General features: G+C 33.5%; 1 protein-coding gene across 1 annotated transcript; it reads left to right on the forward strand.

Annotated features, from left to right (window-relative positions):
- The first annotated feature begins 3,880 nt into the window (after nt 1-3,880).
- LOC128244187 (U-scoloptoxin(05)-Sm1a-like) lies at nt 3,881-10,595 on the forward strand. The gene is made up of 3 exons (XM_052962206.1): nt 3,881-4,038; nt 8,497-8,649; nt 9,056-10,595. Exons 1-3 carry the CDS (start codon nt 3,981-3,983, stop codon nt 9,265-9,267), a joined length of 423 nt encoding a protein of 140 aa, XP_052818166.1. The 5' UTR covers nt 3,881-3,980; the 3' UTR covers nt 9,268-10,595.
- Nucleotides 10,596-11,903: the final 1,308 nt, after the last annotated feature.

The raw sequence follows: 11,903 nt of genomic DNA on the forward strand, positions 1-11,903 counted from the left end.
CATATGGTTTTTAGTTAACATTAATAGTATTTGAACAATAAATATCAAAAATCATGTTGTATTTAAAAAAAGTGCTAAGTGCCATGCGATGATTAGTTAAAAAAACTTAGTATCGAAAAGAAAATATCACGGAAACATGCAAATTATGTCGAAAAAAAGATCAGGGACCGGCTTCGGAATACCAACATTGTATACAAAGAATAACAATACTTTTTTAAAACAACTTTCCTAGTTGTTTTCTACTTAGACCGCACGCTTTATTCGCTTTTAATACGTATGAATTCACAAGACATTTCGAATGCGCGACGGGCACCGCGGTTAGCTGATACTGGTTTCTTTTCGGATAAAAGAGAAAGAGGGTACTGTACCAGTCTATCAATACAGAGCATTGAACGGAAAAATTTCGATGCGTACTTTTCCAATATGTTCATATTCTTATTGCATATAATCTGACCGTATGCAAGAACATTCATGTAGATAACCCGATTAACTCACTCGCTACGTATGCATTTCTTGTGCTTCATTAAAAGAACATACAGTTAGCTTGAATTGTTAGGAGAACTATTTTTATTGGATGTTTTCATTGTAATCAGTTCTAATACTACTTTGATTATTCAAATTCGCTAACGGCAATCCAATCAAAATACAGCGTATGAATACATTACGTCAGTGAACCCTCAGATGCGGCTTGAGAATGCAGATAGCGCGTTTACGGCTATGAACTAGGCCACAAGTGCCCTAGTCCAATTAACAGAAGGTATACAGCTTACTGTTGTTTTTCCTTGTAAAATATATGTTTTCCCGAACAAGCTTGAAATGATGTCGTGATACAACTAGAATGTTTATAGAGCCACCTTGGAGGTTAGTGCACGTTCGCAACTTTTCACCTTTCATTTCAAATAGAATTACCTCTTCATAAAGTTTCAATATTGAAGAGCACGATATATAGCGCCAGCTATTTCAGGCACTTTTCTTTTTGTTCTCGCCTTTGTATAAAGTCGTGACAATGCCTCTTTTTATGTCAATAGGAAAATGAGCGATTTTATTTTTGTTTTGCAAAACAGTCGTTATAATAACAATATTGTTTTGTTCGCCGTATATTAAGTGTTCATAATTAATTTTGTCTTAGCAACTTGCTTTTCCTTTTTTTTCTTTTAGATGGAAGTCAAAATAATTTCTTACTGGCAGGTTAAATTTGATGACGTTCAACCTTTTTTCTCATGTTGATAAGTGTAAATCATCAAAGCTCGGATTAATGTCAGTTTGTTACATATCTGATTTTTTTCTTTCCAACCATTGATTATATATCGAGAATCGTAACATCTACGGTCGCCAAATGTCCGTTCAGACACTTTTTGGTTAGTCGTTGACATGTATTAGGATGTAATTTTGTTAATTAAGCGCCCAAACTCATTGTTGTCAATTTTCGTAGCTTGATCAATCTCTACTTCTAGTTTTTCAATATAACCTTTTGCACGTTCTCTTTGAATTTCTTCTTAACAGAGCCTTTGCATTTTTATTCGACTAAATCTTTTCGGCAAAAACTTGTCTCACATTGTAAATAATTTTAAACAAATGTATTTTACTTAAACTTCCTATCAGACTTTACCATCGTTCAAATCTTTCGTTTAAATGACCTTCACATGCATACTGCTTCGATCTGAGACTCAGGCTGGAGCATCTGTACAAAGTAATTGTCAATCTCTAAAAATCATATCCACGTTGGAGAACCCACGTGACTTATTTGGTAAAGTGCACGGCAACAAATGTCAACAAGTCTCGATTCAGGTAATGTTTTTAAAGATAACTTTCTTAATATTTGGAGAATTTTTGTGAAATAAAGACCATAAACCCCGCATTTAAGAGCTCTATCCACGGTAATAAAGAACTTTATTACTCCTATACGGAGCTATTCAAACGGTAACTGGCCTTTGATGATCCGTATTAATTACTTATTTACTAGACACATTGGTTGGTGTCCCTTTCGGACAGAAAAACTATTCGAAAGATGACGCTAGTTTATAAACATAAACACAACATGTTACCGTCTTACCTGACCTCGACCTCGAACAATTGTTTACAAGCACATGTGCATGTTTTCAACAATAAAACACAATTTCAGACGATTTCTAAACACCACCTTGATCAACTTGTATTCATGGTACATTCTTCAATCTGTATTGAGGATGTGGAAGGATCTTGACAAGACAGTTTACAATGGTGTTTCATGGCCCGCGTTTACGTCTTAATTGGAATATATTAAATTGCTCCAAAAATCCCATCATTTTACACTGGAGGTGTTAGATATGCATCAGTGAATCCTGCCCAAATGCGTAATAAATGCAACAATTTAAATTCCGAGTCAAACAATAATGATACCGCAACGTCCCCTAACTGTGTCTGTGGTTCACATTTTGAAACTGCAGAGCATTTCCTATTCAAGGATATACCCATCCAAATTGATATTTTTATTATTTATTTTTGCAAATTTTAAATCATCTGCTGGCAAGTATATGTACCTCTGGTTTCCATATATGTTCAATTGATTTATTTATTTACCAAATTCGATCTAAATTGATATGGAAACTCTCAGTTAATACCTGTTTTTTAAATCTCATTTATCTTGTCAAATCAAAAAGGACGAATGTTATGGTCGAAACATGATGCTTGATAGACCAGAATAGTGAACATCATGGGGAAAATTTAATAACTTCCCTGCAGGGTGTTTTAAACAAAATCTGAGATACAGTTTTAGAGTGTATTGCAAGAACATCCGTTATATGAAATTTGGATAAAATTAATCAAAAGAAAAAATATTGCAGTTTACTTATACCACTGTCATTTTGTACTTCTTATTTCACGTCGGATATGCATAAATAATATCACTAACTGGCAAGTAAATAAATGCATTTAAATAAGATTTAAGTTAAATAGTATTATCAAAATAGATTAGGCATAAAATTATATCATATTAAATGATTATAAATGAATCGATTCTAAACAGATAGAACATTGAAACATACGAAATTGTAAAAAAATATCACTTTTGACTACAAAATATGTTTATTAAAAATGTGCTTTTGTCTGAAGTTGATATTGAAATAAATAGATAGTTATGAACTAAAATCCATAAATGCTGAAGTAATATTGACACAAATTCAGATTGACAAAACACAAAACGCAGCGCAAAGCACATGGTATTGCAGAAATGTCTGAGGAAAATGTGACGATGAAGTGCGTGAAAAGAAAAATGCACTTTTAGAGTTTTAAACTTAAATGTAGGGTAAATATAGGGTTGGGCATGCTAAAAATTTCATAAGTGGAGATAAGAGCCAAAGGGTTAAATGAAATCTAAGTATATACAATAGCCAAGACATTTACACATAAACAAAACTACCAAAGCACAACAACAATAAACTTAGAGCAACGTTCATGCAGTCTAAAAAGCAGATTAAAACTTGCATGGTGTTTAGATATATATAATTCTTTTGAATTCTTTAAAATTGTCTACTTGTCTAAAACTGAAACCGTTTGGGACGTTGTTCTACACCTGGCGACAGCCTTAAAACGAAATTAATTATTTGCATGTAAATATTCTGGTGAAATACCATGTAACTATACTCCCAGCATGTAACTTGCGGCATTGAAAAGTACTCAATACCAATTGCTTTAATCCTAGTTCTAGCATGAACGGTAGAAAAAATACGGCGATTTAATAGATCTTCACAAGACGAGTTAAAATCATTATAGACTATTCAAAGCGCCCTGTTTTGAAGTTTTTCAGAGTTTGTAAATTAAAATACCAATAACGAATATGGATCGGGATCGATTTAATAGTCCCGGTTTTTGCGATTATAGGTACGGAGTCCCGGCAGTTGTAACCGTCCAAAGTTTTGTCCCTTAGATGATTCATGGCGGACAGGTGTCGCTGAAAAATTTGTTTACTTCAAAGTTTTGATTTTTCGAAAGTAAAACAAAATATGGATAATACTTTATCTTTAGTACCAATTTTGGTACTACTTTTAATGACAAATGAAGGTATGTTTAGGATAAAATTAGTTCACATGATCAGAATGTTCACACCTGTATTTTACCTGTGAACAGGTGGGAGGGGAATGTTATTGTTTCCTGGTTTTGGAACCCGTTTTGGAATAGTAGTTATTTCTGTCAAGAAAGATCATGTGAAATTTGTAAATGTTAAAAGTAAAGCTTGGAGGAAATGTGTGCTGAGTGTTGGCCGCAGGCACATGACCGCCAGAACAACACTCCACAGTGGTTTGAGTTCAGTATAGAAATTTGACGGGTGCAGGAAGAAGTGAACCATTACCCAAGTGAACCACTGCCTAAGTGAACCATTTGGTTACCCAAGTGAACCACCTATATATTGTATAGTTGGCCACTTCTTTAATAGGGTGATGTTTTAGTCTTAAATAATAGACGTGTTATACGGGATTCTTCCAATCCCTAATGTCTAAACGGGTTAGTGCGGGGGTGTTTTAAAAATATTGAAATTGTTTTAAGTGAAGTATTTTATGGTTGAAATTGACCATAAAGGTTTATATTCATATTTTACCATGTAAGTGAAAAGTTATTTTGCACTGAACAAGCATTTAATGCATTAAAACACATTGTTTACCTTTCCAATAAAACGAAAGTTGACTGACACAGACAACAATTATGCCAAGGGGAACAACTCGATTGAATCGTAATAATTCGGCCTCCTCCGACAAGCTTTGAGATAGACCTCGTTAATACAATCGTAACAACTCGCCGAAATATTCCGAGTGTTTTAAAATTGTGACGTGAAAGCCTTGCAGGTGCCCTTCATGTATATATTTATGTGTTTTGACAGCAAGCAATGATAAAAACACGTCAAACTCATAATTATTCAAAGGATACAACATTTTTGTGTACGGAACTAATATAAAATAACATAATCTGGTAATATTTCTTGTTTTTATGATATTTTTTAGATGTTAAATGCTTTAACCCGGAATCCCGATAGGAATAACTACCCACTTTTGATACTAAACAATTTGTACGTGAAGGATTTGCCATATCAAAAATCGTAAAAAAAATCCGTCAACGTACAATTATTTGGACTAGGTAATGTTTATGTGCGAATTACACCTATTTACTATTAAAGAAGTGTGAATATGACACCTATCGTCCTCGGCACCCCAGCATTCATTGTTTCCCTAGCTAATTTGCCCAGGGTATCATATAGGTTATGATACACTGGGGTGCCGAGGATGGACACCTATTAAAAAAGTGACAAACTGGACAATAGACAATAGGCGGTTCAAAATGTTCTAAATAAGGTCATTAAATGAACATGAAATTGTCAGTCAAATTTATAATAATAATAAATGATAATAAAGCAAATGCACGCATAAATTTACGGTAACTAATACAGTGAAGCACACCAAAACAAAGCACTATAAAAAAATAAATGATAATAAAGCACATGAAATTGAAACAAATAAGAAATATTACTAGTGTACATGTAAGTGAAACAAAAATAAATGATAACAAAACAAATACACACATAAAAGTTATACATAATATATAAGCACATGAAAATGAAACAAGTAATAATAAATCAAATACAAGCAAAATGTTCACATAAATAATTTGCCGTCCTCGCCACAGTCCTGTACAGAAGATGGGATCGGCCCTAGTCCGATGAGATTGCTAGATTCACTTGTGAAAGTTTTAACTTATTAACACATGTATTGGACCCTGTCATAATTATGTCAGCTGTAGATAAAACGGTAACCTTTGTGACGTCAGAGCATGAGCCGTGTAGGGATTAAAGGCCTGTGGTAATGTATTGTATTTAAATTGGTCAGTGGAATACCGTATGATTCCATTTTACTTATGGCTGGCCAACCAACTACCGTGTCTACCATGTATGTGTCATGGCTGGATAGAAAATACCATACAATTGGAAAAATCAATATTAAAATTTAATTCACTACCAATCTGAAAGAACCTTTGGGATATGCAAAATGAACAAATTTTGTAAATAAATGTTTGTATCCAACTTATTAGTGTCTGAACTTTTAGGGGTTGTTTTTTTTGGTGTGGGGGGGGGGGGTTGATGCGTGCCCAGACTGAATGAGGTTTCAAACTTTTAGGATCCCTGTATAACCAATGTACCGGGTATTGTGTCTTAATTTACTTTTACTTTTAACCATAACGTCCCAATTGTATTTTGATGTCAATAAAATCATTATTTGTGTGTAATTTTTGGCTACAAGGCATATTATTCATATATGAATACTAGGATAAATAAAAAAATAACTGAATAGAAATCATACTTGTTTTTCGGTAACTTTCTTAGGTATTTCTGTAATTGCAATCGTATTTTGGTAATTTAGCATTTTTCAGTAAGTCCAGTATCCCTTGACCAACTTAGAACCATATTAAATATACTGACATAAATCAAAACTATAAATGCATAAACGCTGAAACATGCAATGTGACTGATTCCAAACTGTCCAAGCTCCCGAATGTCTTGAAACTGTAATAAGCGTAAAGGGATTGTGTAATGCGGTATCATACATTTTCAGCTTTTACCGTATGGTGATAGGAAAGAAATCAGACTAACCAACAGTTTAAAAATGTGTGGGACATTCGGTCTGACAAGACACAAAAATCTGTCGGACCAAAAGAAAATCTGTCCGAACAAAAACGAAGTAAAAACATTGTTTTATATATCACAGTAAGCTCACTCGGATGTCATAGAGACTTCTGGTTAAGGGTAAAATTGTAACAACACAATGTTTGCTGCTTGACTGACCAGCAGATTGTAACAAGCACAGTGATTTAATTTTCTATGACAGTATGCCTGAAGCAACCAATGAAAACATGTGTTACGTTTTTCTAACACATTAATGCTAGAACTTGGTTACCAGGCCTAAATCCTAAGACACAGCTACATTGGGAAATGAAGCCTGTTTCTGGAGATTAGGGACATGCTTTTTTTTGTCAATGGTGATGCATTTCTAGTTCTGAGTTATGTGTCAGGGTATATAAAATATGATTCCAAGAGTACCATGCAGGCCCTAAATCACTCAACTATCTTAACACTAGCACAATGCTCTTTCCAACTGACCTAACCTGTCAGTTGGGCCTCACCCACACACACTGCAATTCTTCCACCATTAATCTTAAAGGCCAATCCATGCACTCAGGCCATTTACTTCCTACACCAGTCAAGTAGACCTCGGAGGGAAAGTGTGCCCTATGTGGGACTCAAACCCAGGACAAACGAAACGATAGGGCAGCACTTTAAAGATGCACTCTTACTCCCAAACAAGATTTACCACAATTAATACAGTTGTATTATAAATAAAAAGGATAAAAAAAATGTCATAATCAATGGTTCTTATGAATGATACCGAGTTTAATTTGAAAGAGATGTGCAGAAAACATGGTATTTCTACCTTCTGAGAAGATAGTAGATTGCAGTAGATCTTTTAGCATTCATCAATCATTTAATATTTTTGCGTTTTCAGCTATTAAAAACACGGTTGCAATCTTGTAATCAGTAATTAATATTTTCTATATATGCATTACTTAGTAATTAGTTTAAGGTTTATCACTCAAAATTTATGTTTGTTAAAATACATGTGTATGTATTGATTTTGAATAAGAGTGTCACCTTAATCAACTCAGTATACTGGCTGGCTGGCTCTTACTCACTTCACTATGGTGGAATTTATATAAATTGTTCTTCACCTCATTGTACTGAACAGAATTAACTGTTAATAATTTACCTTGTCCAAGAAAATCCTGTCTGCCAATCACCTTTTTTTCTGATTATAAGTTATTTCACTTCATTCAATTTGAAGTAAATGGCATTGACAAATGGTTATTGTTTTTATGAGACCCTATTTCACAATATCCAGAATGGGTTTTTTCTGAAACATCGGTACCAACTGTCCCAATGCTAAAACATATACTTTTACAGGAAAAAACATGAAAATGAAAATCCCACTTCTACAATAAAAAATAATAATCATTTATCTAATCAATTTTTTATTATTTCAGCAAATAATTGGACCCTTAAACCATTTTTGTATGGAAGGGTTGGTGTATTCTTAAAAATACAAACTTAATCATATTCTTTTTTTGTGTTCATTCTCCGGCAAATTTGGACATCCAAAATTTTAGTCAAAGTTACAACCCAATCAGAAAGGCCAATATCCCATCCCCAAAATGATGGGAAAACACTGATATATTGTGTGGCTCACTTTTAGCTAAGCCCCACTGTCTGAGCTAATAAAGATAACACAATTCAAAATTTAAAAAAAATCAATTTCTAAGTCTTACCTCCGCATAAATTTGCTTGTGGACAAAACTTGAATTTGCCAATCAAAGTCTCAGGGTATATGATAAAGATATTAATAATTTCTTTGAGTGTTGGACAGTGGTACTTGCAAAGATATATCATCTACATGTATTGTGACTTTTGTATTTGTGTTTCAGTGTTGAGTCTGAAATGTTACCAGTGCAACTCGACGCTGGACCACAACTGTCAGGAGTATTTCAACCACAACAACCCCTACAGTCCTTTAGAGGCAGAGGAGTGCACCATGTACGACGCCAAGTACTGCATCAAGGTCACAGGACTCTGGGGAGGTAGGGACACTCTGGTGTTTACCTTGGTTCTGCAAGTACATAGCTGAATGCACATAGGACTTGTCCTACAGAGCTCTTTGTAGGAATATTCCATGTTGACAAGTATTGCCACTTTTTAAATACTAAGACATTTAAGGCAGTCATTCACTAAGAAAACAATCTCACATATACATTTTCTTGACTTTTATCATGAGACATTTTTTTATTCATTGTTGATATTAAGTCAGTTTTGATGAAGCTGACTCAACATTGTTTTTGTTCCTTGACTGATTTGTACTTTTAGCTTTGCTGTCCACTAAGTATTTAAAAAAAATGTTTTAACAAAACACACAAAAAAAATATACTCCTAGATTCTTATTGATTTTTTTTAAACATTTATAACCAAGATCTTGATATTTCTTCGCAGGTATAGTTGGTACACACCGATTCTGCAGCGCTCGTGACCTTGGTGACCAATGCCAGGACATGAGGTTCCCAGACCACAGCCGCAAGTACAGAGGCTGTATCTACACATGTGGGGCAGACGGCTGTAATGGGGCACCTGCCAGTCTCGCATCATTGACGACACTCGCATATACCATAGTGTCCTCATTTCTGGTGCTCGCGTTGCGGAGATGAGCTGCACTGTTTTGTGATCTGACTGTTTTTGATAGATGAATATATACATTCCTTAAAGACTGATGACATATCAAGTTCTATGCAAAAAAAATCTTAATTAGAAATAGATAATGAAGGGAGTATTAACAATTGAAAAAAGCTTTGATTAAGATGAAAAAACTACACAAGTTAAAGTTGTAATTGTACATGTTTTTTTTAAAAGAATTAAGTGTATGTCAGCTTGCACATGAAAACAGCCAGATTGTCTTGGTCACTTATGTTTGGGAGATCAGTATGTTACACAGGCCTTAAATGTACTAGTACAATTTAGAGGATTTATGAGACGGTGACTGATGTCATCATATTTTAGTCAAGAATGAAAATATATTGAAGGCACATATCTAGAAATACTTCCGGTAATAATGTTCCCAATGAATAAATTATAAAATTAAATTAAAGGTTTGCTGTCTATTTTTTTATTTCATAGACACAATAAATGTACATAGTGACACAGAATGTATTTCTGCTTAATAGTTTATTCATTTTCAGGCATATTCATTGAGTTAAGAACTCATTGTTGTGTATATCTACATTATTCATACATTATCTGTACATTAATAATTCATTATCTTTGTCTTTTTGTATATACTTGTAAATATTTTTATATATTTGTATACATTAATCACAAATGCAATATACAGGTTGTTGATGTTATGTTGTAGAAGGAGTATTTCTTATACAGTAAAACTGCGATCATACTTCATTTTTATGTTAAGAAATCTCTTCGATATTGCTTACTTCAAACTAGAATGTCTAAACAGCACAATAAGAATATAATTGTTTTGCTATGACCTTTACCACTGTGTTTGACAGGTTGACATAATTTTACAGAACAAGCAATTAGACTATTTTAATGATACTGTGGCCTCCAAAAGTATTTGATCAGAGTTTGAAGTATATCCTAGATGCCATGTTATACCATATTGCAATAATGACACACAGAAATACCGTTGTCTTAATGATTTTGAAGTTCTGTGGTCAAGCAGAAAACTCTAAACATATTATTGACCACAAGTTTGATTTAGTATTTATCATTAAATGGAACAGATTCATATTCGCTGAAAAAAGCAACGATTGCTTACTCCCAATTTTTATATTAATAAATTTGTAATAATTGTCCAGACATTTGAAGGCACTGTATGTTTATTACACGTATAGATTTTCTAAGAGTCATTTTTCAGTGATCATGAAACAATTCTATTGTTTTACATCTGTATCTTTCAAATCTGTTGTAATATAACTATAATTCTACCTTTGATTTATCACGATTTATTAAATGTACTTAACTATTTTGTTTTGTTGAATTCTCTTTAATTTTTGTCTGAAACCAATTTTACTAACTCTGGTTAAAGTTTTGCATATAACCACTTTTAAGTCAACACCTCAGCGAATAGATGTATTGCGTTGAAACTTTATACACAGGCTCCCAACCATTCAACCTTCCTAATTAATTAAGAAAGATAACTCTATCATGCATATGATATGATTTATGCCCCTTTTTTATTTGACTTAAAAAATCTGGTTAAGGTTTTGCATGTTAGCACACATGTTAATATGTCAGCAACTACTTGATGTATTGCATTGCGACTTTATACAATGGTACTCAACCATCCAACATACTTAAATAATCAAGTTAGATAACTGTATTTTGCAAATAATGGCCCTTTATTATTTGACTTAAAACTTCTGGTTAAGTTCTTGCATGTAACCATATTTATGTAAATATCTCAGCAAATACATCATGTATTGCATTGAAATCTAATCTAATTTTACAGTGATCCATGCATGTTTCACAAATACATTTCAATCCTTACACTGAGCGTGCTGTCTCTGTGACAGCTCTTGTTTTATTACAATTGTCTTAATGGTTTTTCACATTAACAGATTAGAATGTCTGATATGCAATAATATAGGCTTCAGACATCGCGTCATTTTAATGGCGTTTTAATGGCGTACAAAAGCATACCGCTACATTGTCATTGTATTCAAAATATAGTTTATATAATAAAAAACTCATTGTGAAACCGATTTACCTAAGAGTATCTATATTTTTATTGGAGCTGGCTTACTATAAACTCAATTGGGTATAATTGGTAAACTATTGTATGTGAAATCGTTTAAACCATAGATATATGGAACATCAATAAACTCGATTTCATCCGGAATATAATGAATTTGCATGAAACATCGTTTCTCAGTATTGTTTGCAAATTACATACTGACTGATCAGGCATATCCGGTAACTCCAAGTCTTCAAACAACACCGCTAGCATGGAAAACTTCATACTCATCAAACCCTGAATAATTCAAAGACAAACTACCTTTCAGACCAGTCATCCTCATTCAAAGCTCGAGAAAGAAAGTAAGCATGTGGAACTTTCTCGAACCTATCAACTTCGACATCATAATTGTTTTGTTGTGAAATCTGGTTCACGGAAACCCCATCAATGCATGTCCAACAAACAGCTACTCTTTAAAGAACTGGATCACTATATATATAAGCAGAGGTACTGTCAACTCCGTGATTGCTGATTTCTTCTATTCACATACTCAACCGGTCGTCATTAAGGTTTCATCTGCAGCCACAACATCAAGGA

Source organism: Mya arenaria, chromosome 2 (assembly GCF_026914265.1).
Source record: "Mya arenaria isolate MELC-2E11 chromosome 2, ASM2691426v1".
Classification (NCBI taxonomy): Eukaryota; Metazoa; Mollusca; class Bivalvia; order Myida; family Myidae; genus Mya; species Mya arenaria.

What these genes read in the sequence shown, in the direction of transcription:
- LOC128244187 (XM_052962206.1), top strand. Translation starts at nt 3,981, where the DNA reads ATGGATAATACTTTATCTTTAGTACCAATTTTGGTACTACTTTTAATG. An exon ending in ACTTTTAATGACAAATGAAG is followed by an intron (nt 4,039 to 8,496) that starts GTATGTTTAGGA and finishes TTTGTGTTTCAG; the next exon opens with TGTTGAGTCTGAAATGTTAC. An exon ending in GGTCACAGGACTCTGGGGAG is followed by an intron (nt 8,650 to 9,055) that starts GTAGGGACACTC and finishes ATTTCTTCGCAG; the next exon opens with GTATAGTTGGTACACACCGA.